The following is a 25,224-nucleotide window of genomic DNA, read 5'->3' as shown; positions in this document are numbered from 1 at the left end:
GCTTATGTTATGTACGGCACAGCTCAGACACGTTCCTGCACTATTCACCTCTTTTTTTCCTCTCCTCCTCGTGCTGCCTCTTGCTTTCCCACCCACTGGGGCTGTTACAAAAGGAGCTGCTGGGTGCCACGCTCCCACGTGAGCCAGGGTGCCCGCGAGGCCCCGAAAAGCAGCAGCGGAGCCGTTCCAGGAGGAAAGTTGCTCGAGCTGCCCGAGGATGTTGAGAGCAACCAAGAGACCTGAGCCCCGGTGGGGCTGTTGAGGGGCACCTGGCGAGGAGGAGGCATGTGGCTGGAGCCGTGCCATAAAACTGTAATGAGGTCGGGGAGGCAGAAACTTCAATAAATCCCATCTGTGTTTGGAAAGCCGCGGGACGATGGGCAAAATTTCCCTTCCGTTGGTAACTAAGGAAGATATTAAATAACAGCTCCTCGGGGACAAACATTTCCAAGCCAGGAGAGGCAGATAACCTGCGTGCTGGAGGCTTGAAAGAGCTCTCCGAGCCTTGGCATATGGGGAGTTTCTAGAAAGCTGGGTGGTTTCTGGTGCTGTCTCAACAGCAAGCAGGCAAGTGGCAGAGCTGGGAGCCAAGGTGGCTGACGTCCACCTCCACGCAAACAGGTTGAAGCAGGGAGCACATCCATCAGCGATCCTTCTCCGGATTTGAGCCTCTTAAAAGTTTTTTTGGCTGGCGTCACAGCCTGATTTAGACACGGCACATCTTCAGCTGCTGCGCAGGAGCGTGCTCGTCTCCTCAGCCCTGGTGACCCCCTCGAAATACCCGTGCATGGCGCAGGAATCCGCAGGGCGAAACCTCAGGTGTCAAGGCTGGGAACGGGATTAGCATAATTTAGCATGATTTATAAAGAAAATAGAGCCCATCAGGCAAATGTGATTTTATTCTTCAAGGTTGCAGGTTTTCCTGTTCAGGGTAACAAGATCTCTGTTCTAGAATTTCTGTCAAGTGCTTAAACTGCATGAGGTTTTGATTAAAGAAGCAGTTGCACAGGGACCTGAGCTGACAACGCCTGGCTCCTGATGGATGTGTATCTCTTGGTTCGTTTATTTTTAATTTCCCTTCCTTTTCTCCTTCTTTGGAGACTAGAGAGAGCTGCCAAGTGGATAAGAAGCGCTTGAGTGGGGCGGAGGGGGGAGTTTGCAGACGCTGGCAGCCCAATCTCACCGCCCTCTGACCGCTTCTCGCTAAATTCGGAGGAAGGTGCCTGCCTAAAAACATCCCCCCGCTGCCGGGAACTGTCAGGATTGAGACCTCCGGGTGCAGACCTGGCAAACCTTCTGGGGGCAGGAGAAAAACGCCTTCTGCTGAGGGATTTCAGCAGCTCTCGCTGCTTGTCTTGCAGAAGGGGGGAGACTGAGAGGTGGCTTGATTGCAGCGCGTTTAGTACCTGGCTGGGGGAAGGAAATTGCAGCATAAGAAAAGGCTGGAAGCCAGCATCTGGGTGAGGGCTGGGGGGGCTGCTGGTGGAGGGGGGCCCTGCACGCAGCTCGAGCATTCGGTGCAGGGCGGGTGGCTGGGGTTTGAAGGATTGGGTAGATGAGCAAGCTGGAGCGGGTGATTTAATGCTCTCTTCGGGCCCGCAAATTCTGCAAATCTGCAAGAGTTTCGTGATCTCCCTGAAAAAAAAACACCCTCTGCCTGCGTGCAGCTGTGGGTAAGAGAAGGAAAACAGCCCTCAGACGTCTTCTGGAAAGCGCTTTCAGATCCCATCGTTGCAGCCGTGGCACAGTGACAATGGTTATCTGCGTAGAGCAGATGCCAGATCAATAGCGGGGCTTCGAGCCACGCTGCAAGGCAATTGACTGCAGCAAGCGGCTCTTTGCTGGGGTAGAGCTGGGCTCACGACGAGGCTCAGCTTCATTCTTACATCTCCGGTCTTAAAATGTCACCACCAGCCCTGTTCCCTTTCATCCTTTGTGCGGGGAGAGAATCCACATTATTCATAATTGGGCTCTCTACCAGGCGGCAATAGCCGTTTTCATTGCCTACAATGCCTGACAAACAGCGAGGATTTGCTTTTTCTCATTTTTTTTTCCCCCTCAAACAGCATTTAGTGGCAATTTTGTTCCGAGTGACTTGGTAACGCTGCCCACTCGGGTGGTGATAGCTTCGGAGCGATGCTGTAATCGCGTTGGGATCGATTCCCCCGGCCGTTCTCGTAATGAACGCCCCGGGACTCGTCCTGCTGCGAGTCCCCTGTCCTCTGCCCCGTAACTCTGCACCTGCCTGGCTGATAAATTTAGCCTTTGCAGTGTGTCAGCACCGCTGTGAGCCACGTAACAGGCGCCCAAACTGGGTCACATCCTCCAGCCTGCCGGCTGGAGCGCCACAATTAGGAGCTGTGTTACCTGGCGGGGGAGCCGCGTCCTGCATCCCAGCACTGCTTCCCTCTCCCCTTCAGCCTCCCAGCCAGGTTTTTTAACCTCATTCCTCCTCAAAAAGCCGTGCAGTGTCTTTATTATATCCTCGCAGGCTGAGCTGCCTGCTGCAGAGGGGAATCGTGGAGCCCAGCCACTCGAGCAGCCACCGTGCACCGGTACCAGCCCATGCTTGGGCACCTGAACCATTTCCACGCAGGAATTTAGGATTCTCCTTGGGTACACGATGCCCGCTCAGCATTTCTCTGAACTGACGTCAGGATCTTGCCTCTCACCTCATAGTTCCCTGTGAATCGTGGCCAAAGTGGCCCAGGAAGCAGCCTCCTTTTTTTAGCTTTTGCCACATGCTTCTCTAGGAACCCAGGGGTTGTTGCGCATTCCGGACTTCTCTTGTTTAGCATTTTAAAAATAAACTGCGGGATGCTGGCAGCCCTGCTGGAGTAAGTCAGCACACGCACAAAAGATGAAAAAATACATTGAAGCTGAGATTCCCAAGTCATTGTGCGGCAGAGGATTATTTATAGACCCTCGGAGCTGGGAGAGGCCTTTCCTCTCGGCCCCTCCATCCCTATCCTGCATACTGCAGCAGGACACGCTCTCCCATCACCACCTACATCCCACGGGAAAAGGGAAAAAAGAAGGTGGTGGTGGTTTTATCTACCCAGCCCAGAAGGCAGCGAGGCCTCCAGGGCAGCTCGGGGCTTTGCAGTTTTCATGCCCAGTTTTGGGGCTGGGGGCTACGGAGCCCTGAGTATGCATCAGGACATTTTCTGTCCTTGGAAATGTTCACGGGCTTCCTTCCAGACGTGTTTCTGCCACGGTTGTAGATTGAGCTCGGTGTTTTCCGGGTATGCCTCGGGGCAGCCTGTTTAGCAGAAGCCTGTCCAATTCCCAGAAAGACAGCATCTCCCAAAATAGGCTGCTTTGATGAGGAAAGGCAGACACACTCAGTCTGCTGGGGCACGGGGGTCAGCCGGGCTTTAGGCTTAGGGTCAGCACCCCCACGAAAATGCACCCTTGTTACGTCTGGTTTTCCCCCACCCTTGCCAAACTCAGAGGGGACGCTGATCTCCAGTTGCTCCCGTGAAAGTAGGAAGTGGTGAAGTAGCTTAATAACTCATGAAGTAAAGCCCTCGTTTTCCTTTCGAACCATATTTTATCCCCCGTGGCATAAGGAGCTGGAAGTGGCACTTGGCAGAGGACTCTGACATCCCTCGTGGGTGAAACTGGGCAGCTCAGCCACAGCATCAGCTGGGCACCGGTTCCTGGTAAATATTGGGAGCCTCATCTCAGCTCAACAAATATCTGCACTCCCCCCAGTGCTGCCTGACTTGAAAATTAAGAATTTCCTTGCCAGAAAAGCTGGCTGCCCCAGGCTTCGTTAAACTTCCCCCATCTCCCAGCGAATTTTGGGGTGAGGCAGAGGAAGGCTGAGGGGAGCTCTCCATCTTCCCATGTCCCACCGCAATCACGAACCTCCTCGGTGCATGACCCAGTTGTCCAGATTTAACTATATCTTGTTGTGTTGTGATTTTTTTTTTTTTTTCTCCCTGAAAACCCTTTTTTGTACCCCATTTTACTCCTCCAGAGCAGATGATTCAGTGCCGGGCTCGTTCTGCAGGTCGGGGCGGGCGAGCGGCGTCTGGCTGGCTGAAGGGCTTTCACTCGCAGTCTGCGTGGGCACATTCACTTCGGTGTGATCCTTTTTTTTGCACTTTTGGGAAGAAAAAGCAGGCTGTGAGCCTCAAGTGGGTGAAATAGAGATGGGCTTTAGCAATTTTCTCTGCATTCAGCCGTTGCGGGAAAGCCTGACCATCAGGGCTTGTAGAACACCTTCGCCGCCGCCTTTGTGCGGTGGGAGGTTTGCTCATTATCTGCCTCGTGCCTCGCTTATAAAAAGGAGCTGTAATTGTGGCAGCTCCTCGCCATAAAAGCACAAAGACGTTTTCAGGGAAGGAAAAAGTCCACGCAGCTTTTATGATCCTGCATGGTACTCTGCCTGCTTTTCTCACCTCCTGCCCCTCATCCAGCATCAGCTCCTCCTGGTGCTATCCGTGACCACCTCCGGATGGAGCCTCCCCCTTACTATAGAAATACCCCTTTTAGAAGGACCAAATTTAGCTTCCTCCTCCCCACGAGTGAAGAGACAAGGGACCCAAAATCGCCCCACATGGTCCTGATGTTTCTATTCCTGCCTCATCCTCCAGAGCTGTGTTTTCAGTGGTGAGTCCACCACTAGGTGCTCAATCCATAAAGTCCCACGGGGGGTTTTGAAGTGGGAAAAAACCCTTCCATCTGTGCCTGGATTGCACTGGGAGGTTGGTTTCTTTCCAGCTCTCTGGTATCCCAGATTGGTCTTGGATTTCAGATGGCGCTGAGGTGGGAGAGCCAAAGTTTTCTACAAGGGTCCATGTGAAATAATAAAACCCTGTATGCTCACGGTGGTGAGAGGGAAGCTGCAAGGTGTGCCAAGCAATGGAAACAGCTATGGAAACATCTCCTTCACCCCCCATTGCCATGGGGAGCAAGGCTACGTGTGTGTGTGTAACAGGCCTGGAGTAATCCCAGATCACAGCACCTTGGGGCACGCGTGACTCTTCGTACTAAAAACCGAATGAGCTCAGCTGAGATACAGTATTTTTAACTGCGAAGCATTCCTACTAAGTGCCCTTTCCTGTTTATTTTTACCAGGACGTTGTTTTAATGACTGCAGAGTTACTCATTTGATTCCCAAGGCTGGAGAGCAGAAATGAATTAGTTTCATTTCAAGACCGTGGCGTGCAATCATTTTTCCAGAGATGGATGTACTCGGAAGCCAAAATAAATGCATTGCCCAATTGAGGAACATTATTTTCCTGCCTGTAGCCATCAGCAGAGACCGGCAGGAGCGCGGGTCCCTGCTGCAGCCGTGTTGCAAGGGCACACTGTGCGGGTGCGCGGGGGTCCTGGGTCCTTTTTGGGACCTGTGCTCCAGTGCAGATGTGTGGTAAAACCACCACAGCGACTCCAACCAGGTTGGGCATGATATGTAGGGCTCAAATGTGTTGTAGCGCTGGGCTTTGAGGCTTCAAAAGAGAGGAGGAGCTCCCCTGTAGTGCACATCATTGGGCTGGGGGGCACTGATAGTTCCCTTGGCTTTTGGGTTATATGTACTTAGGGGCATGTGGGGGCAGCTGGGGCCTCCCGTAAGCACCCACAGGAGCCCCAGTTATAACAGCAACAATCCTGAGGGGGTTGGTTATTGTATTTAATCCTTTAGCTGGTTAGTACGAGCTTTATTTCACTTTATTTCACTTTATTTCACTCACACGTTGGCCTAATAAGCAGCTCCACATGCCCGGTAAGACCTGCACTGTTCCGTCTCCTCTGGAGCCTGGACAAAGTGGAAGCACAAAATTAAAATAAAATGAAATTCCATTGGGAAGAGGCTACATCCTCTTCCCAAAACATTAAAAAAAAGCTTTCCTGGGCCGGGGCCCTGCATGTTGTGCCGGGCGGTGCGAACGTCCCCTCCCCGAGGACACGGGGACGGGAGCGCGCGGCCGCCCGCGTTACATAAAGATCGAAGTGTCCCTCGCTATTGTTGGCCCCGGGGACGCCAGCAGCATCACAAACATGCGTGTCCTCGGCGCCGTGGGAGATGTTCCCAGGGGAGGCTTAGCACGGAGCAGGGAACGTGAGACGCTCGGCCCCGGGAGGCCCGGAGGCCCTAGGCCGGAGGCTGTGCTCCACAGAGCGCGGTACCCGGAGCACCGAGTACCTCTCTTCCAGCGAAGTCTCACTCCTCTGTGAAGGGGTGTAGGGTTTCTGTGGCATTTTGTGCTCTGCCAGGCATATTTATTCTCCCCCCCCCTCCCCTCCTCCTCCCTCCCTCCCGTCAGAGCCTCTGGGAGAGCACTGAGCGGGTACACGCTGTCCAGAAGGATGGGTGTGTTGGGAGGCCTTATTAGCAGGCTTATTCCAGGGAATTAAGCCCTAATTTCACAAAAGGGCAGCAGGAGAGCGGCTACAGCTGAGGGAGAAGCAGACCAGCTTTGTGTGCTGTGTGTAAATGGGACAAGAAGTCCTGGTCCCAGACTGCAGGTCCTGGCCGTTACGGCATCACAACCAAAAAAATAATAATCATTATGTTTCTTTACTATTTAAAACAAAAATTACAAAGTGGTTCACAAGGAAGCCAGTCATGTCTCCTCTACTGTGGCCCCCGCTCGGATTGGTTTGGGGGCTTTAAAATGTTCCCGACCCTCTCCCGTTTCACCGTTTGGCCACCCTGCTGCAAAACGTGCCTCGGCGATGCCCGTCATTGTTTCTCCCTGAATTAATTGTTGCGGGTAATTGCGACCTGCCGCAGGACGCTGCCTTGCTCCATTAGAAAGAGCGGTGCTAATGAAGAACATTGGGTACCGTGTGCCGGGAGAGCAAGGCTCGACTCGCTGGGACGCGTACTCGGCGTACTGCTGTTGCCAGCCCGGGCAGAAATGGTGTTGCTGTCTCTCGTCAGTCACTGGCTAATGATTGTAATTTTTACTTGCTGAGAAACTCCGGCTATAATGGACTTCATTAACAGATACATGAGATGCTACCAGACCTGCATTAGGGGGAGAGAGGAAGAAAACAACCCCTGCGTGGAGGCAATTTTATTATTTATTTGGAGCGATGGGAGTGATCCTGAATTAGTGTCGGGTTCGACGGGGTGGGTAATGAGCTGGGCTGAGCTGGAATCCAAGCAAGCCTATTAACGAGAGCAAACTGCAAAGACGATGCCTGGGCCTGAAAACAGCAAACAGAAGAGCCCAGGCAGCACGTGGGGCTGTGTTTGTGTGCTGATGTGTTTGCATCCTGAGATGCTTCTGCTTGCAGTGGGTCACAGGGGAGAGCAAAGAGCCATGTGCAGTAGCTGACACCTCCGGGGTAGCTTTATGGCAGCGTCTTTGTAATTAATCAGGAGCTGCAAGAAATGTTGGGAGTCATTGGGTGACCTCAATCTCCTTTTAGCTGGAACCAGGAAAGGCTTGTCTTGGTTCGGTAAACGATATTTCTGGATGCGTTTGCTGAAGTCTGTCCGTTTTTATTCCAGCTAGAATAGCAGTTTTTTGATCAGGCTGGCCTTATTTACAACTGCGATCGTGCTTGAAGCTGCAGGTTTGCAGCAGTAATTGGGAGGCTTTGGAAAGCAGAGGGGAAGCTTTGTGACAAAGACAGAAGGCTTTATGCCCACATCTCAAACCCAAGGCACTGAAGTCTGCAGCGCCTTCAGAGGCACTCGCCCTCTGGATCAGCTGGGACCCAGGGCCTGATTTGGAAATCAGCAGAGTGGAGGTGCAAAAATAGAAGGGAAGTCTTAAAAAAAGAGAGACGTTTGCTGTCTTCTAACGTGGCATTTGTACCGAGCGCTCGCTGTCCGCGTGGTGCAGCACAGAGCCCGTCTTTATGTACTGGTGCCAGTTCAAACACCGTCAGTGCTATTGTTGGATCGCTTTGTTTGGACATGGGTCTTCTGGGGGGACGGCCGGGTTCAGGGCAGCGGCTGCGTGCACAGCACTTCAGGCACTTTCCCCAGCTTTGCTTATTTAGTGCTGCATGAGCATGAGCAACAGGAAAAAAAAAACATAAAAAACAAGTGAGTACAGGACGTGAGATGGGCAGAACAGTTAAACCAGCGAGGGACCGACACGCACCTTCACTTCCAGGTGGATTGGGAAGGCAATTTTTGCTCTGCTGACTGCATGAGCAAAGCCAGGGCTGTGCTGCTCGGGGAAAACGCTCCGAGCTTCAAAAATGTATGAAAGCAAGAGACGTGCGGCTTTCTGGCTCGGTTCGGTTGGAGCTGAGTGCGATGGGAAGCAGGGTGGGGGCCAAGTCATCCGAGCACGGAAGATGACAAAAATAAAACGTGCAAAATCCCCCCTGGGGAAAATGCTTCACCATCCTGCACGTGAGCCACTCACCCAGCAGCACTCGCCATCCTTGTGGGCTCTGGCACAGCCCCAGCTACTCGTGTAGGTGCAGCCTCTGCCTTTCCCTGCTCTCAGGAGGCTCTTTTATTAGGATGCATTACTGCATCAGGGCACGCATCCCCCTGCACCCCTCCTAAAGCTGGGCCATCCACACTCCATCCCAGACGGGCTGGAAGGGGCCTCCCACAACCCGTGCTGCGCTCTGGAGAAGTCATTATTTCTTAAGACTTTTTCCACGGGGTTTGTTGGCCGGGAGAGCCTGTTAGGGCCGTGCGATCCCTGCGGCTGCAGAGCATCATCCTTCCCAGATCTGTCCTGGGGAGCTGCTCGCGAGGGTTCCTGCTGCCAGGACGAATTCCCGCAGCGCGGCCTCGGTTACGCGAAATCACCTGCCGCCGGCTTCCAGCCCTTCGGCCATAAATCATGAGCTCCTTGCCTCGAGGAGAAGCCGTTCAGATTTTGTGTTGGAAATTGCTAGCGAATGCGGCCCGTATTCCGTGTCGGTTTTGTTTTTATTGAAGAGGAAAGGATATTGCTCATGGAACATTTGCGGGCCCTGGGCTGCCGCGGCGCACGCTAAGCAGGGCGCTTGTTTTTATTGCAGGCGGCTAATGAGATGGTCCTCTGACAAATCCCATAAACACTATTAGAGAAATGAAATTTATTATCTAGCTGTTTATCATGAGTGGATTCGAGGTAAAGACTCGTGTGGAGGTAATCTCAAGGGATGGCTTTGAGGTAAAGCGTACCCAGTCCTTACGAAACCCTTATCTGTTTACCTGCCGGCTTGTTTTGTTTCCCCACCTCAAGGCCGTTCGCTGAGGTGACCTGTGCCATTTCAGTCCAGTTACTTTCCCTAGGGAAGGATGTGGGTTTATTTTTTTTTAGGCGAAACCCTTCCATGGTTTAGGCAGGCTGCGTTTCTTCTGCGCTCATCTTTCTACTTCTCAATAAGTGTAGGCACTTTGCTCTTCTCCCCGTGTCGGAGTCCTCAACCTGGGTCCCGTTGACCCCTCGTCTGCGGCGCAGCGGCTTCTTCAGGCAGGAATCACCAGAAGGAGCACTTCAGCTCTAATTTCCTCTTCTTGACTCCCCCGTTTTGGCGATGGGTTTGTCACGCTGGCACAGCTGAGTGCTGCAGCTCTGCTGTACCGTGTGCTGCCGGAGAGAAGCCGTCCCCAGCCCCACCGACCACCCCACGGCAGATGCCTTACAGACAGCACAAAACCCGCCCCTGGGCTTTGGGGAGAAGCTCGACCTCCTTTTCACTTGTAGATATTTCTCTTCTTTAGCCCTTGGATGCTCTCACTGCTCTCACTTTCCACAGCCAGAGCCTGCAAACGTGTGGCTGTGTCCTCACGGAGCTCTCCGTCACCTGTGCGTGCGGCCGTGCTGCTCCAGCTGGCTGTTCCCACACTGCCTGCATACCGCAGGCTTTTTTCCTAAGCCCCGCTGTTGTTTCTTTTGGCTGGAACAAACAGCAAAACCCCACACCCAGGGCTCATGGAAGGCAATGGAAAAGTCTTCTTGAGTCGAACCGACGTCTTCCTTTTGGAGCTCTGGCAGACGCGGACCCGCTAAGCCTTTCCACTGGGCTGCGCCTCGCCGACAGCTGTTATTGCCATCGTACAGATGGGGAAAGTGAGAAAACTGATGGGTGTAGCCTCCCAGGGCGGCCCCCTGTCCTCCTCTCCCAGGACACGTGTCAGGGCTTGAGGTGCCCAAAACCCCCAGGGTGTGACCTGAGCCCCAAGATGCAGCATCCTTTGGGGACGGGGTGGTAGGAAACCCTCTGTGCCCCCACTGCGGGTCTTCTCTGATCCTGGTTGTCACAGGGCTGCAGAGCCCTTGCTATTGAAAGCACCTACATCTCATCTCGGTGTGTTACAAAAAAAAAAAAAAAAAAAAAGCATTTACAAGCCAAGTCTCTGGCTTATGTTGCCTTACAGCTTACACGAAACTCTTAATATGGTGCCTGTCTCTTCTAATATCACTGCAGCGTTTTAATTGCATGAACTGGAAGCTGCTGCTCCAGTACTTAGTGGGGGAACTTTGCAGGGCTTTAATCATTTGCTATAAAGCTTTCGGGCTCCATTACCATCTCATGGCTTTCCGTAATTGAGTGCCTGTGAGTTGAGAAGCCTTCAGAGCAATAACTCGCTCTCCGGATCAGACAGTCCAGAGCCATGGCTGCAGGAGGAAGCAATTAAACAAAGCTGAGCCCTCTGGGGCGCTGCCAGGAGCTGGCAGCCTGGGACCGTGGGGCAGAAAGGGCTCTCGTGGCTGAGCACCAGCTTCTCCTCCTGCCTCTGGAAAAGGTTGGGAAGGGGACAGCCCAGCAGAGGGAGGCAGGCAGCGCTGCGGCGGCACGGGGCACCGAGGCTGCTGAGCGATGCCGGTGGCGGAGCCCAGCTGAGAACTGGTGGCTCGTAGCAGGTGAGAGGTGGTGGATGGAGGATGACGAAGGACCAGCCTGATAAAATCCAGGAGAGGAAAAACATCCTTGGCTCACCGGTGCTGTGGGGCCGGCGGTTCTGCTGGCGGGCGCTTCGTGTCGCCACCGCGGCTGCACGAGGAACGTGACTGAGGGGAGGGGACGGCTAATTGCTGCAGCGAGTCAAGGGCTGTTTAAGCAGCTAATTAATTCCTCCTAATCAGCCCTTGATCTGTTGAAAACTGCATGGCATTATCTCCTCTGCTGCAACACCTTGATAATTCCTGTCTGAATGGCCTTCATGGAGAACATATTTAAATAAACTCAATAGAGATTTCAGACAGATAGCAACTATAATTACCAGCTTGTACAAATTAAAACGTGGTTTGTTCTGTTCTTTTTCTCCTGCCTTCGCTGCCCAGAGCTCCCGCTAATCATGTTCTTGCTGCTGGTGGCACGCTGGTCCCCGGGGCGTTGCAGCACATGCCTTCGGAAAGCCTCTGCCGTGCCTGGTGCCGGGGTGGGCATTTTGGATGGGGCTGCGCACGGGCACACAGCATCCTCACCACGTTTGGGAAGGGGAGCAGCAGCCCCGTGGCTGAAATACCACTCGTGGAAGATGGCATGATGCTCCCCGGGATCAGCCCTGCAGCTTCCCTCCTCCTGTCTCTGCCAGGGTTTGCAGTCTGCTGGAAAAGCAGAGGTTTTCTCCCCGAGGAGCTGCAGGACACGTGCCTCAAGCAGCCGCAGGAGCCCACGTTGGAGCTCTCAGCCTGGCCCCGGTGCTCAACCAGCGCTGCCCAATAAACCCACCCCGAGCACTGCTGGCTGCAGAGGGCTCACACACGGTTTGTTAGGAGGGATGAGATCAGGCAGGCCACCCTCATTTCCTCAGCAGATACTTGGAACAGCCAGAATCGCTGGCTGCTCGGCGTTTGCCAAAGGTCAGCCAGCCCCAGGGCTCCCAGCCCCGCGGTGTCCGTGTGCTTTCAGCCCGCTCGGTTATTTCTGCCCCGCATCGTGGCGTCCTCCCCGCTCTCACGTAACTCCTGTGAGTGCCTGAGTCAGAGTTTGGGTGCTCGGGCGTCTCTCTTTTCTCCCTGTCTGTTAGATAAATGCAATAGCTGCAAGCAAGGTCATTTTCTGGCACCCAAGTGCTGGCAGAGAGCGGGGAATGTCATGCTGCTTTAATGAAGGATTTCAGGGATTCGGAATGAGAAAATTGATTTTTCACAGCCGGGGAACGATTTGGTGCCCCTGGTCTCTGGAGGAGCATTAAGGGGACTGTCAGATTTCCTACACTCTCGTGGCATTACGAGCTGGCAGGGGCATGCCTCCCGCTGCAGGAGGTGTTCACACGGAGCCATCGGAGCTCACATCGGGGTCTTTCCTAACCCAGCAGCAGCGTGGAGCCCAGCATCCGTGGGAAGCTGGCCCAGGAGAGATCAGGCTGAAGGGGAAAGCTACAAAAATTGCTTAGGTCGTTCTTGTCTTAAGGTTTTTGAGTTTGAGCTGAATTGTCGACGCATCCAGGGCTCACTCTGTGCACACACACTGTCTTGGTACTGGGGTGCACAGATGCTCCGGGGAACTGATTATTCTTCCTCTAGGTTTTTCATGAAATGTTTGAGTTTTGTGTCCCTCAGTGGGCTGTTTCCTAGCCCCTACGTGGTGGGGTGAAACCCTTAATACTGTGAGACAGGTACAAGAGGGACAACATATCCTATTCACTGTCATCTTACGTCCAGCTCAGACATGTGCATTCACCGTTTTTATGCTTGGCCAGGGCAGGAGCATCCCCAGGAGGAGGCAGAGCATCTCCCCGAGTGGGCACAGCCTCATCACCCCGATCCCAGAGAGCTGGGAAGCAGCTGCACACCTCGGCCCTCCAGTGCCTCAGTTTCCCTTTGTGAAAGAGAGCTGCTGATCCATCCCAGCCCGCCAGGCACGCCGCCTGCCTAAATTCAGTTAGTGCCCACCCGGTGTTGTGGTGCTAAGGCAGTGGGGCAGCGTGAGGACATCGGCCAGCTGATCAGCAGCCTTTGGGGTGTCTGGTTTCGTTCCCTACCTCTGGGGCAAGCCAGATATAGAAGGGGAGTCATGCGAAACAGAACAAAGTCTCCGTTTCAAAGCCGGGGTTGAGCAAATTAAAATGTAGCACGCTCAAAAGCCAGCTTCCTTGGATGGCAGACAAAAAAAAAATAAATCAATTTCCTTGAAACAAATACTAAATATTAATGAGAGGATATGGTCTGCCGTGCACACAAAGCTGTAAAGAGCATTTCCCGTGGATCAGCGGCGGAGGCAAGCTCGTGAGATGAAATTGCTTTTCCAATGGCTATTTGTGGCACGTCTCAAGGTGGCTCGGGAAGGTTTACCCACCCCAAAAAAAGGAACAGAGAGCTCCGAACATTTCCTTCTTCCTAGCAGGGCTGCCACGGGGGATGTGTGCCGGTGCTTTCAGTGCTGTTTACGCACTTGCCCAGGCGGTTGGGGAGATGGCTGGGTTCGTGTTCGGAGGAGGCAGCCCCGCGTTACGCACGGGGGGAGCGATGCCCTGGGAGCAGCAGCCTGCCAAAATGCAGAACACAGGGCCCAGGAGCCCACCCGGCTTTGCAGCCACATCCACATGCTGATTTATTCCGATAACGAGCTTTGGGGGAAACATTCAAAACCTGCTTACAGCCATCAGCGAGTTTTCCTAAAGTGAAAGCGCAGGGCTTTGGAGAAAGAGCCTTATTTTTAGTTTCTATTGCTTTGACCCTCGGGTAAAGTCAGGAAACTTTGTGTTGCTCCATTTCCCCGTCCCGATGCCGTGCACGGCGCTGGGAGCAGGGGCTGCCAGCCTTGGCCGGGGAGCAAGCACCGTGCCAGGAATAGCTGCAGCCACGGAGGGTGCCAAAACCATCTTGCGTCCACGGCGCAGTAAATAAAAACACGTCGGCTGATGGTTTCATAAAACCATGAAGCCAGCTGCGTAGCCGTAGGTCGGAGGAGAGCTAATATTAGCCAGCAGATGACTAAAATTAGAAAAGCAGAACCGAGCCAGAACTAATTAGCTGCTTGAGGAATAGAACCAGAACCGGAACAAATTAATTGTTCGGAAGCCGAAATACCAGCGCGGGGCCTGGCAGGAGCCCCCCGGGAAGGCTCCACGCAGGCTCTCGCTCAGCTTTGCTGCTGGTGACTCATGCGTGGGCTCGTGGCGTGCTTGGAAAAAGAGTCCTGGGTCCTATCTGGAGGCTGCAACAGCCAAATACAGGTTGATGCTTCGCTCCTAGCCGGGAGTTTGCACGATGCAGCACGAGCTCGGCTGCACCAGGAGCGGCACGGAGCCAGCTGGTGCCCCGAAGGGCTCCAAAACAGGCTCCTTCCTTCTGCCCTGTCTTGCTCTCTCGCTGCCCAGACGAGCGTTTGTAGCAGCGAGGGTAATTACGAGGCCACCTGGATGGCTCCTGGAGGCCTCAGCCCTCAGCCTCAGCTCTGCCACCAGCTGAGATGCTTTGCCGAGCTCTCGGAGCGAGCGCGGAGCTGCCACCCGTGCAAACGCCACCAGAATAATTTCCAGGGAATTAGGAGGCTCGCAGAGATAGCCGGCACGCGGCCATGGTTTTTGGCTGTGACTCAGTCACCTGTGTGGTCACTTCTTTTCCTTTCCAAAGGTGGTAACTCACCCTATATTTCTTTTTTCCCCTCTCGCAGCGCTCAAACAGCAGCTCCCGTTTTAGCAGCAGCATGACGCACGGTGTTTTAAATTCAATTTAGAATACAAACTATTTATACCAGCCAGGAAAAGGCAGTGAAGCAGCTCTCTCTGTCATGAGTGGATTTGTAATTTCGGAGCAATCATTGCATAACTAATTGAATCAGCTCTCAGCATGTGAAATCGGCGCCCTGCTTCTCGGAGGTTTTCATCTCGCTCCCCTCCCGAAGGCGGCTGTCCCCCCTCCGCCACCGGCACTTTGTGTGTCTGCAGCAGCCTGGGAAGAAAGCGGTGCCTGCAAAGCCGCCCTTCCCTGCTCGCTGCTTCAACGGAGCCACTAAATTACCAAATTCACTCGGAACGGGTGAATGTCTGGGTTGTGGGTGCCCCCCAAAGCTGCCCAGGCTCCGTGCGAGGGAGCGGAGGGTGTTTGAAGCTAATGAAGAGCCCAGCGTGTCAGAGGAGCAAATTGATGTTGAAACATTCCCCTGGCTCCTACCAGGGTGTGGAAAGGTAGAAAACATTCCAGCTGTAGGGATTTTGATCGGGTTGGGAGCGAGGCTCGGGGATGTGATGACTCGGGTGGGTCCAGAGCTGCGGATTTGGGGAGCGGCTCCAGCCACCCGCATGCAGCAGCCTCGCAGGGCGAGGGGGCACCTCTCCAGCTGCATTCAGGGCAGGGGGCCATCAGCTTCTGCTGCTCTGCAAAAGCTGGAGCTTAACGCTGCAGGCAGAGGGACACACGCTGGCAGGGATGCTGACACCTCCCTGGAGATGTGAGGGGCCAGGGACGTCACCAAACGGCGTGCGTGGTGCTGAGAGATGGGTACGGAGCTGAGGCGAGCCCTTAATGGCTAAAATTGCTGAGCGCTGACGAAGGCCAGCTGGTTCAGCACGCCCAAGGGCTGCGGTTATCTCTGCCAAGCTGGCAGGTTTTACCTGGAGGGAGCTGGGGAGAGCGCTGCAGATTTTTCTGGAAGAGGGCTGGGAGGGGTTGCCCCTGCCTGGTAGGGTCTGCGTGGCTGGGGGCAGGTCCCAGCCTGGGAAATCAGAGCTGGGGGTCTGTCCCCTGCTCTGGGGTCTGTTTCTTTCCTTGCAGGAGAGCAGTGCCAGGCTCCATCACACGAGCCCGTTGGCTTCGATGGCCCTGGGGCAGCCTCAGCCTTGCTGAGCGCCCCCAGCCACCCCTTTCCTTTCCTTTTGTCTCTTCAGGTGGCGAGATGGGAGCACAAAACGCGAGCGCTCAGCCGGGTCTGCGGCTCTCCACACACCGCCTGTTACTGCCTGGGCACTGTGATCCTGATGCTCAACTGCGTGCGGAGCCACTGGTAAGGATCCAACTCTTCGTATGGAAACCCAACGAGGTGCCCCCACAGGGCATGGGGACTGAATCCAGCCCTAGCGTGTTGGTTTTACCTTGATCCCTTCAGCCAGCAGATTTATTCCGGGGTTTGGAACACCCCAGTCGGGCAGAGGGATGCAACGAGGTGGCTGTGGGCAGGAGAGCAAACCATCAGCACCCAAAGGGTGTCATGGGTTTTCTTGCCCCACTCTTTTGGGGCAGTTTCCCCTGCCCTGCGTGCAGCCGGGTGGCAGGAAGGCTGCGGGCACGTACCCAAGAGCAGAATCCTTTAATTTTCTCGTGAAAACAATGACCAAAATGAAGCCCGTTTTTAAGAAATCCCCATTTCCTGTGCGGGAGAGTGGGATTATCTGTGCACTTAGCGAGCAGCCTCTTCAAACTCTTATCTGCGATCTGTTTAAACGCTACCTGTGCTAATAGTGCTGTGTGACTGATGCGCCCTCCACCATGGGAATACGTCCGCTGACGTTCTGAGTGCAGCACAGAGGCTTGCTGCAGAAGATTTCCCCGATGCCAGCAATTTATCTGCGATCTGATAGGCTTTATCTCCAACGCTGTGAGGAGAGGCAGGCTCTCTACTAAATTTCCAGATTCAATTATGCCAGGGTCAGAGCTAATGGGTTGTTTAGTACTCCGGGTAATTTCCCAGGCACCGAGATCTCAGGTTGGAATTTGCACATGTCTTTAAGAGCTCTGCCTTCCTGGAAACGACACTGAGACCTGCCCTTGCCCTTCTGCCTTTGTCACCGCTGCTTCTTGTTGCAGAAAGCCCAAGAAAGCTCGCAGTGAATGTGGCCATCGCTGAGTGCAGGTGGTGCAGGGGGTGCACTCTGCCCGTGGCTCGGTGACATGGCACGCTTGGATTTCGCTGGGGAATGTCTCGGCAGTCTCAGGCACTGATGACAAAGCTGCTTGTTGTCTGGGAAGCAGTGCAAAGCCTTGAGCCCGGCCTTTAATTAAAAACACAGCTGATGGGGGGACGATCCCAGCTCCCGGGGGTCCTGCTGAGCACCGATGGGGAGGGGCAAGGAGGCCTGAGCTGTCCCAGCACTGCACCCCAAGCTCTCCAAGTCCTTCCCCTGGGAGCCACGGGATGCCTTCAAGCTCCATCCCCAGCTCCGTGAGCCCTCCACAGCCCCAACCAGGAGAGGCTGTGCTGTTTGGGAAGGCGTGATCCTGCCCCCTGCTCACACATGAAGGCAGAAACCAGCCCCAAACTGGGCTCCAGCTGCCCAGAGGAGGACCCGTGGATGCGGGCACTGCCATCTCAGGGCTGCTTCCACCAGGAGGGGCACAGCTCTCGTGCTTTCACTTTCCCCTTTAATCATTTTTTTTTTCTCCAAGTCACTTCTGCTCGGCTGCACTGATGTTTTTGTGGGCAGGGGCTGCTGGGGAGCGCTTGGAGAGCCCACAGGATGCCTCTTTTGTTTTTAAAGACCTGCCTCCTCTTCACAGCTGTATTTTTGACAGGCTCCCAGCCAGATGTGAAGGCAGGGGAGGGAAGAGCAGACAAATTTTGCAGGTTGGCATCTGGGCTGCAAGCTCCAATGCCTCCCCTTCCTCGGTCTTGTCCCCAGGTCGGCGCCGTGATGGTCTCATGCATTTTTCCATCCAAAGGGGTACCTTGGTTGTAAGAAAAGAAATATTCCATGCTTATTAAGCAATTAGGTGCTTCCCAGCCCTGAGCTTCGTTATCAGCCCCGGAGTGTTTCTGAGAAACAATGCAGAGTGACCTGTGACCAGAGGGGACCTGCTTAGTCAACCACACGAGGCAGGCACCCTTAATTGCTTCGGTGCAGCGATGATTTTCATGATGTTTGTTTGGCAAAAGCAGGAGCTTCTTACTGGAGCTCTTATCAGGGAAAACAACTCCTGAACTTCTGCACTGCCTGCCTGTGTTCATGGCTGTAACCCTGTGACACGGGACATGCCCCTCTGTATCCTCCTGCACATTTCCATCCCGTGTCTCTCTCTGGGTTTAGCCACCTTGTTGGCATCTTCCCCTGCTCTGACTGTACAATAAGCCAGGGGTGCTGCTTTTGGAGCTCTCCCCTGCTCCCCTTTGTATGTTTTTTCAAACTCCTCATCCCACAGCAGGCGTGTGCAGGTGGTTCTGTACCTGGGGAGCTTACAGACTTCCCACCTTTGGGGCCTTGGGGTGTTTTTCCGAGCTGTAACAGCACCACCCCGCATACGTGTGCCAAAAGGGGGATTTGGCAGATGCAGAGCGAGGCCCCGGGGTTGTCTGGGTTGTGGTGCCTTTGCTCCAAGCACGGCCTGCAGAGGCTGAGCAAGGACAACACCTTTTCAACAGAAAGAACCCACCCTGGGACCCGATTCAGCCCTGGGAGGGGCCGGGTGTCATTCAGCAGTGCGCTTCTTTTACGCTCAGCTTGTTTACTTCCTGGATCTGCTATCAAGAACAAGCGTGTTGTAAACGGCATCGATCTCCATATCACAGCGTTTTGTCACCACGCTCATGATGGGAACTGAGCGTGGCCCTCAGCAGCCCACGTCCCCTCCGACCCACGCTGCCAGCAGCAGGCTGAGCGTGGCTGGGAAAAGCTCCGGGTGGACCAAAGCACCTCGTGCCCCCCACGGACCCTCTGCCGGGCAGGGAGAGAAGCTGCTCCAGCCCCAAGCTGACCTAAATAACACGCACCCCAGCGCTGGCAGAAAGGCAAAGTCATTATTGGCAAAAGAAGCTGTGAAGATGATGACCGAGCTCCCAGTTGCTGGTGGTATCGGCGGGATGGTTTTAGGCTTTATTTCCTTTTTTTTTTTTCTTTTAACGAGCGAGGTCTTTTGTTGCGGCGTGCAGGCAGCGGTGCTTGCTGCTGGCCACCGCTGGACCATTTTCCCCCTGCTGCCTGCTTTTGCCAGGGGGAACAAAGCCTCCAGCACGGGGACGGGGACATGCCGCGCAGCCGCCTGCGCCCCCGACGCTTCCCGCTGCCTGCCAGCCCCCGTCCCACTTCTGCCCCAGTTGCACTTGCCCAGTTTCCAGGCTGATTTTGGGGATCGGCCGAAGGGAGCGCTGCGGCAGCGACCCAGTTTGCTCGACGAGGTCTTTGCTCTGCTTTGTGGGGAAGGGGTTACAAAATATGGTCAACGTGTGCCACCGAGAGAGGCCCAGAGAGCTGCAAAGCTCAGCTCCTCTCTCACTACAGCATTTCCAGGCTTGCTTTGTGCTCCGTGTGGCTTTTGGGGATGCATTGAGGCTGCAGGTTTGCTTAACTTTCTATTTTTGCAATATAAGCTCCTGTTTGTGCAAACCTGGCCACGGGTTCCCCCCGCATCCCCACGGGAGGAGCGGTGCCCCCGGTATTCCCCTTGCCCCCGAGGCTGAGCACACTGCGGGTTAAAAACCACTTCCAGCTGTGTGACACCTCCGTCCCTGCGCTGCGGGGCCATTTCCAGAGTGCTTTTCCAGTTCATGTGCTTTATTCCCACCACGCAGCACCGTCTGCACAGCAACAGCCGAGTGCCTGAGCAAACGCCCTTTGTTTTGGGAAAGCAGCGCCGGTTGCCTTGGCATCCTGGGGCAAACCCCGCTGACGGGGAGCTTGTGCAGGTGGCCATGGGGCTGTTTGCACCCCTCGGGGAATCAGCCACGTCTGCCAGTTGGGCCAGAGCTGCTGGATTTGGGATTTTTGGCTGGGGCAGGGAGTGGGTGCTGCTGGTGTTTGTGCCGGCAAACCCGCAGATACGCGTGGAGAGATGCTGGGGGAAGCCCCGTTTCCCCCATTTCCATTCCCCAAAGCTGGGGGGCACCCCCCAGGCCCCCTCTACCCCACAATCACTGGCATCCTCGTGACAGCAGCCGGGGATGCGATTAAAGTAGGTCACAGCCCATCCATCCCTGCCCTGGGAGGAGGGCAGCTCCTCCCCACGGCACTCGCTCCGCTCGGCGCTCAAAAGCGTTTCCAGGTACCAGGACAAAGCCCGGCTGCAAGCGGCGTCCTCTCGGGTGCCGAGCCGGGACGCTGCCTTGCAGCACAGCCAGAAATAAACGCTGTGATGAACGTGACTCAGAGGCACATGGAGAAAGGGACCGGTGATGGGTGGCCGCGGGACTCGTGCCACACGACGGGGACGGCCCCCGCCTCGTCCTCCCCTTGCCAGGAGGGTGAGCCGTGGCCCCTGGGGGGTTCCCCTGCTGCCTGCAGCGGGCACGGATGCCACAATCACTGCATTTGCTGACGGCTCCGTGCTGCTCGTCGTGGCCCGGCATCATAAATTGCTTGAAAGGTTTATTTACCAGTCCTGAAAACTCCGGCGCGCATCATGTTTAATGCAAACAGAGAGCGTGTCTAGGAAGGTGGAAAGCAGCACCGGAGGGCAAGGCAGCCCGTTATCTCTGCGCAAACGCCTCCCTGCCTAGCTGCAAGCCGAACAGCAGGGCACGGAGCAGGGCACGGAGCAGGGCGTGCTGCTGAGGGTAGCTCCTGCAGGCCTGTGAGAAGGGAGGATGGCATCAGCTGGAGCAGGGGACACGGCTTTGCCAAAGCAAACGGCCTCACGTGCTGGTTGCAAAACCTCCGCGGCTACTTTTGCAGCCAGTTCATGCTCTCGAAGCCACGTTCGTGCTTCTCATGCTCCGAGGCCGAGGCAGGTCACGAGCACAGGATAGGGGAGCTCCAAGGATGCAAGATAGCGTTAATCCTGCTAATCCCGAGCAAAAAGCAGCCTCTGAGCACCTCTGCACCTCCCTGCTCACATCTTTTTGCATCCCCACAGGGCGATGGCTTTCCATCCAAACCCCAGCAGTGCTGGTAGCAGGGACGCAGGTTTGGGCTTCCTCAGCGGGGATGCTTTTATTACTGAAAAACAAACATCAGGGATGCGATGTGAAGGGCTGTGAGGCTGCTGGATTGTGCCTTCCCGTCAGCACTGATTTTAAACAAAACCAGGATGAACCTGGAGAGCAGAGGGCAGCGTGCTGGGTCACGGAGGAGCTCTCCAAGGCTCCTTCCAGCTCCCTGCCCAGCAGAGTACGTTTATTCTGTGTTTTGCTTCTTTGCTCTAGTCCGTGCTGAAGGATGAAACGGCTTGCTGTGGGGGCCTAAAAGCTCCCAGAGAGTAGAAAACCTAGTAGGAACGAGCTCCAAGGAAAACAAGAGGTATCAGCCAGGTCTGTGCACCGTAAGGTTTAAGTATCATCCTGGGCTTTGCTTGGCGAGTGCCTCGCCAGCCGGCCTCGAGCCTTCGCAAGGTGCAGCCCCGGCTCTGTCAGCTTCCCGGGCAGGACTCTCAGCTCCAATTTGGGCAGCAAAGAAAACCAAGGGATTTGCAAGGCTCGCAGAGCTGGACGTTAGGAAAAAAAGCCCTCCCAAGCACCGCAGATAACATCACACGAGCTGGCAGCCCTGAAACCACCGGGTCTGTTCCACGCGCAGAGCGGGGAGCACGAGGAGCAGCGATGGCCAGGGGCGCAGGAGTGCTGTTATTCCGCTTGAATTTCAGCCTCCAGGGTGCTCATTAAAACATAACAAAACACAAAAAAAACCGCTCCGAGTTTCCTACCTCGTGTGTCAGCAGCATGTGGAGAGGCGCTGCACGCAGCTCCGTGGGGCTCTTATCTCATCTGCCTGTTATTAACGGGCATTTCTGAATCACAGCCTTATCTTGTTTGGAGCCCTCCGCTCGCACCGGAGCTATGCGAGGCGCCAGGGCTGCCAAGCCCTGCTCCTGGGCAAAGTTCGGGTGGCCCAGGACAGGGGGGTCACGGATTTTACGCTCGCAAACAAGCATTTGGGAGGTCAGACCCGAAATGCCTGCCTGAGCCTGGAGCTGAGAAGCGCAGCTCAAGCATTTTCCTTTTGCTGCTCCCATCCTCCCCCTGACTGTCAGGCCTCAGCCGTGAATCACTCCTGGGCACGTGGCGAGCCCACGAAAGCTGCAAAATGTTTTGGTGGAGAGGAACGGGGGTGGGAGCACGAGATAACCCGGGGGATTGTTCCCCAGTCCTCCAGGTCCCATGCTGAGGCATCGCAGCCTCCAGCGTTTGCCAGGACGTCTTTGTGCATTTTTTATATATTTTTTTTGCATCATATTGCGCTTCGGTGGGGTTGACATTTCCAGGACATTTCCAAGACATTTCCACCAAGGGTTGCGAGTTAAAATAAGTGCCCCAGGTCAAGCCCTGGCTGCTCACCATTGCTTCTCCCACTGGAAAAGGGGATCCTGAGAAATGTCAAAGGGCCCCGAGAAGTGTCTTCCCCAGCAGCATCCTCTCCCAAAGCTCTGCCTCTCCCACAGGGGGGTGATGTTGGCAGTGAGTGGCCGCTATTAACAGCCCTTGTTGTCTCTCTGACAGCTTCACAGAAGCCATGAAGAGCCAGCCGAAGCTGGAGGGCTTGGACAGCCACTGGGCTTATTGCTCAGGCTTGGTCATCTTGGCCGTAGGGACCTTGTTTGTCATCTCCAGCTTCTTAGCACTGGGATTCACCGGGACTTTCCTAGGTAAGCACGAAAAAATTCGGCAGCCGAACCTGAAAGTTCATTGAGCCCCCCCAGGGGTCTCTTGGCCGGGCAGAGCCCCGTAATTTCGTCCTCCTCGTCTCGGGGGAGCTGTTAGGTTTGTTCTGGCTGTGCAATACCACAGCGTGATCCAGCCACGCCGTCGCCTTGCACGGAGCTGCTCGTGCAGCGATGTTGCCCAGCCGGCCTAATCGCCTCCGGTGCCGAGCCTGAAATTGTAGAAATACGGCTAATTATCGCGGAGATCAAATGTCCTGCAGAAAGAGCAGCCCAAGGGCAGAGCTCCTGAGCAGGTCAGCACCTGCATGGTGGGGAGGAGGAGGAGGAGGAGGAGGAAGGGGAGGAAGAAGGAGAGGTAGGAGCCATCCAGGCGCCCTGCGCTGAGCCCCCAGCCGCCTGACACGCGCTCGGGCAAGATCTCATTTGCTCTTCCCCTCTGCAATAAACCTGACATCCGCTGACAGATCCTTTTATCTGCCGCTTTCTGGCAAAAGGCATTTTCCACTGTGCCTGCTCTCACATTTAGAGAGTAATTCTATTAGCATTGTTGACTTTAGAAATACGCCAGTATGTGTGGAATTCATAAAAATAAAATAGAGACGGGAACAATAAATATCGAAGGAGAGGGGCAGCTCCCGCTGGCTGCAATAATCACAGCCCCGGCTTCGACACCGCATTTAGGCTGTGCTTTTGCAAGTGCTTTACAAACCAGATTCAATTAGCTCCTGCAGCGTCTCCAGGAAGAGGAGAGGGAGGTAATAAGCCTTCCTGGTTTCAAGTGGAGGCGCGAAGAGACGCCTTGGGTTGGCCAAGATCCTGCCGCCAGAAATAGAGCCCAGCACTCCTCAATGTGGGCTCCTGGCTCCGTGTGGCCCCCAACCACCAGCCTGTGGCTCCCTCCCAGCTCGCCCACAGCCCCCGGGGGTGATGCTGTGTGTGGAGATGTGTCCGGGGAGGCCGAGCACAGGAGCACCCAGCGGCCGGAGCTGCTTGAGCGCTCCTGAAGCCCGGCCAGCTCCGGGGCTGTTGACGTAAAGCCTGATTCAGCCGACCAGGAGGACCCACTGGGCTTGAACCACCGGGGAAAAAAAAAAACAAAAAACAAACGAATGAGTCAAGCTCGGCGTAAGCAGGGAGCGTGGCCCCGGCCCCCTCCGTTTTGGCACGGCCGGCGGTGCCCCCCGGGGAAGGGAGGAGGCGGGCGGTGGTGGCCCACATCGGGCACTGCTGCTCCGTCCTGCACAATGGCTCGTGCCGAGCCTGGCGTGACGCAGCAGGGAGCGGGGCCAGCGCTGCCAGCTGGAACGTGACGGGGACAGCAGGGCAGAGCCGAGCCACCGCAGCGCTCGTGGGGCGGGAGGTGCCGGGAGCATCCATCCTGGGGATAGAAGCTGGTGGTCAGCTCCAGCGAGCCCCCAAACACAGCTGAGAATGATGTTCAGTGTGGTTTCTACCGACACACGGGGTCTGCAGGGCTCAGGGGGTCTCACCAGGGTTGAGCACCGTCCCCTTGCACGCCCAGCTGGTGTCCTGGGGCTGCGGTGGGAGCAGGGTCCCCGGGCGGTGTGGGTGCTTCTGGCTGTGGGTAGGGGAGAGCTGTGCTTCTTTGGCACCGAGTGTCATTGCATCATCCAGCTGCTTCTCACAGCCGGTTGAGCTCAAGAGGAGTTTAGAGAGCCTGAGATGCCTGAGCACTTAGCGAATTTGCTGGGACAGCATTTGACCCTTCCCTCTCCAGTTTTCCTAAAGCAACGAGGGCTGAGCCATGCGGGACATGGAGACTGCATCAGGGCTGCCCAGGAGACGCCTTTTTAACAACTTTAAGCTCCAGAGCACAGCACTTTGTCTCTTAAATGCAGGCTAAATGGTTCACAGGAGCCACCCTTCTGCCACAAGCCTTTCTGTGCCACCCCGTTGCCCCCAGGACCAGTCCCAGCCTCCGTTTGCAGCAGCTGGATGCGGCCCCTTGCCACGACAGCCCCGACCTCCTTCTCCCCTGCAGGACCCCGCTCCCACCCTGCCGGCGCCAGCGTGCCGATTCGGAAAGCGCCGTGTGCTTGCTGGAATTCAGTTCAGGGCCGTTTGCCCGATTTTCTGACAAAGGCAAGAACAAGTGCTTGGCTTCCCGGAGGCTGGGGGCACCCAAGAGGCAGCTCTGCCTGTCTGAGCCCATCTCTCCGCACCCACGCGCGGTTCCTTGCGGTGCTGACCAACATTTCAAGTGAACCAAACTCGACCAAGCTCTGTTAGTGGGTTACGGTGGATCTGGTGGCTCTGAAGAGGGGCAGTGGAGGCACTTCGGGTTGCATTGTGCTCAGGAGGCCATGGGAAGCTTAACGGGGTGCATCGCATGGCTTTCTGCTGCCAGGATCCAAAGCAACCCCCAGAGCAGCATCTCCCCTTGGGGGCAAGGTGATAACACCGACCTCCAGCCAAAAAATATACCCAAAATAGATCCCAAAGTGCCTTGCCCTGACAGGGGGCAGATTCCTGTTTCGAGGGCTTGATGGAGATGCAGGAGATGCCCAGGCTGATGCTGATGCCCAGTCCCTTCCCTCAGCACCTGCCTGGCTGTGAGAGCCTTGCAGATCCTCTCTGTTGGTTGCGTTCCCTTTGTGCAAACCTCCCCGGTGCCAGCGTCATTTGGGGCGCGAGGTGTTCAGCCCCGAGGCGAGGGCGGGCAGGGATAATGAAGCATTTTGACACAGAAGAAAGCACAGCAACGGCAGCGCTTGGGGGGTGCTTTCTACCAGAACAATCTCCGAGACGCATTGCCAAGTAACTGTGAGAACATATAGTATAAATACCAGGCAATTATCTCACTTAGTGGCCTGTAGTTAAAGCCCAAAAGCGTTGTATAATTGGGCAGGCGCTGTTTATCCTTGGA

General features: G+C 55.3%; 1 protein-coding gene across 3 annotated transcripts in view; it reads left to right on the top strand.

Moving 5' to 3' along the window:
- The window catches only part of PEMT (phosphatidylethanolamine N-methyltransferase), a 38,781-nt gene that overhangs the window by 5,356 nt on the left and 8,201 nt on the right, over window positions 1-25,224 (top strand). For all 3 annotated transcript variants that reach the window (XM_084295817.1, XM_084295818.1, XM_084295819.1), the window contains exons 3-4: window positions 15,704-15,819; window positions 22,174-22,319. In XM_084295817.1, coding sequence (XP_084151943.1) covers window positions 15,704-15,819; window positions 22,174-22,319 — 262 coding nt within the window. The remainder of the gene's footprint in view (window positions 1-15,703; window positions 15,820-22,173; window positions 22,320-25,224) is intronic.

This window comes from Netta rufina, assembly GCF_964035555.1.
Source record: "Netta rufina genome assembly, chromosome: 15".
Taxonomy (NCBI): domain Eukaryota; kingdom Metazoa; phylum Chordata; class Aves; order Anseriformes; family Anatidae; genus Netta; species Netta rufina.
Note: the sequence above shows the minus strand (reverse complement) of the source record. Positions and strands in the feature narration are given on the sequence as shown.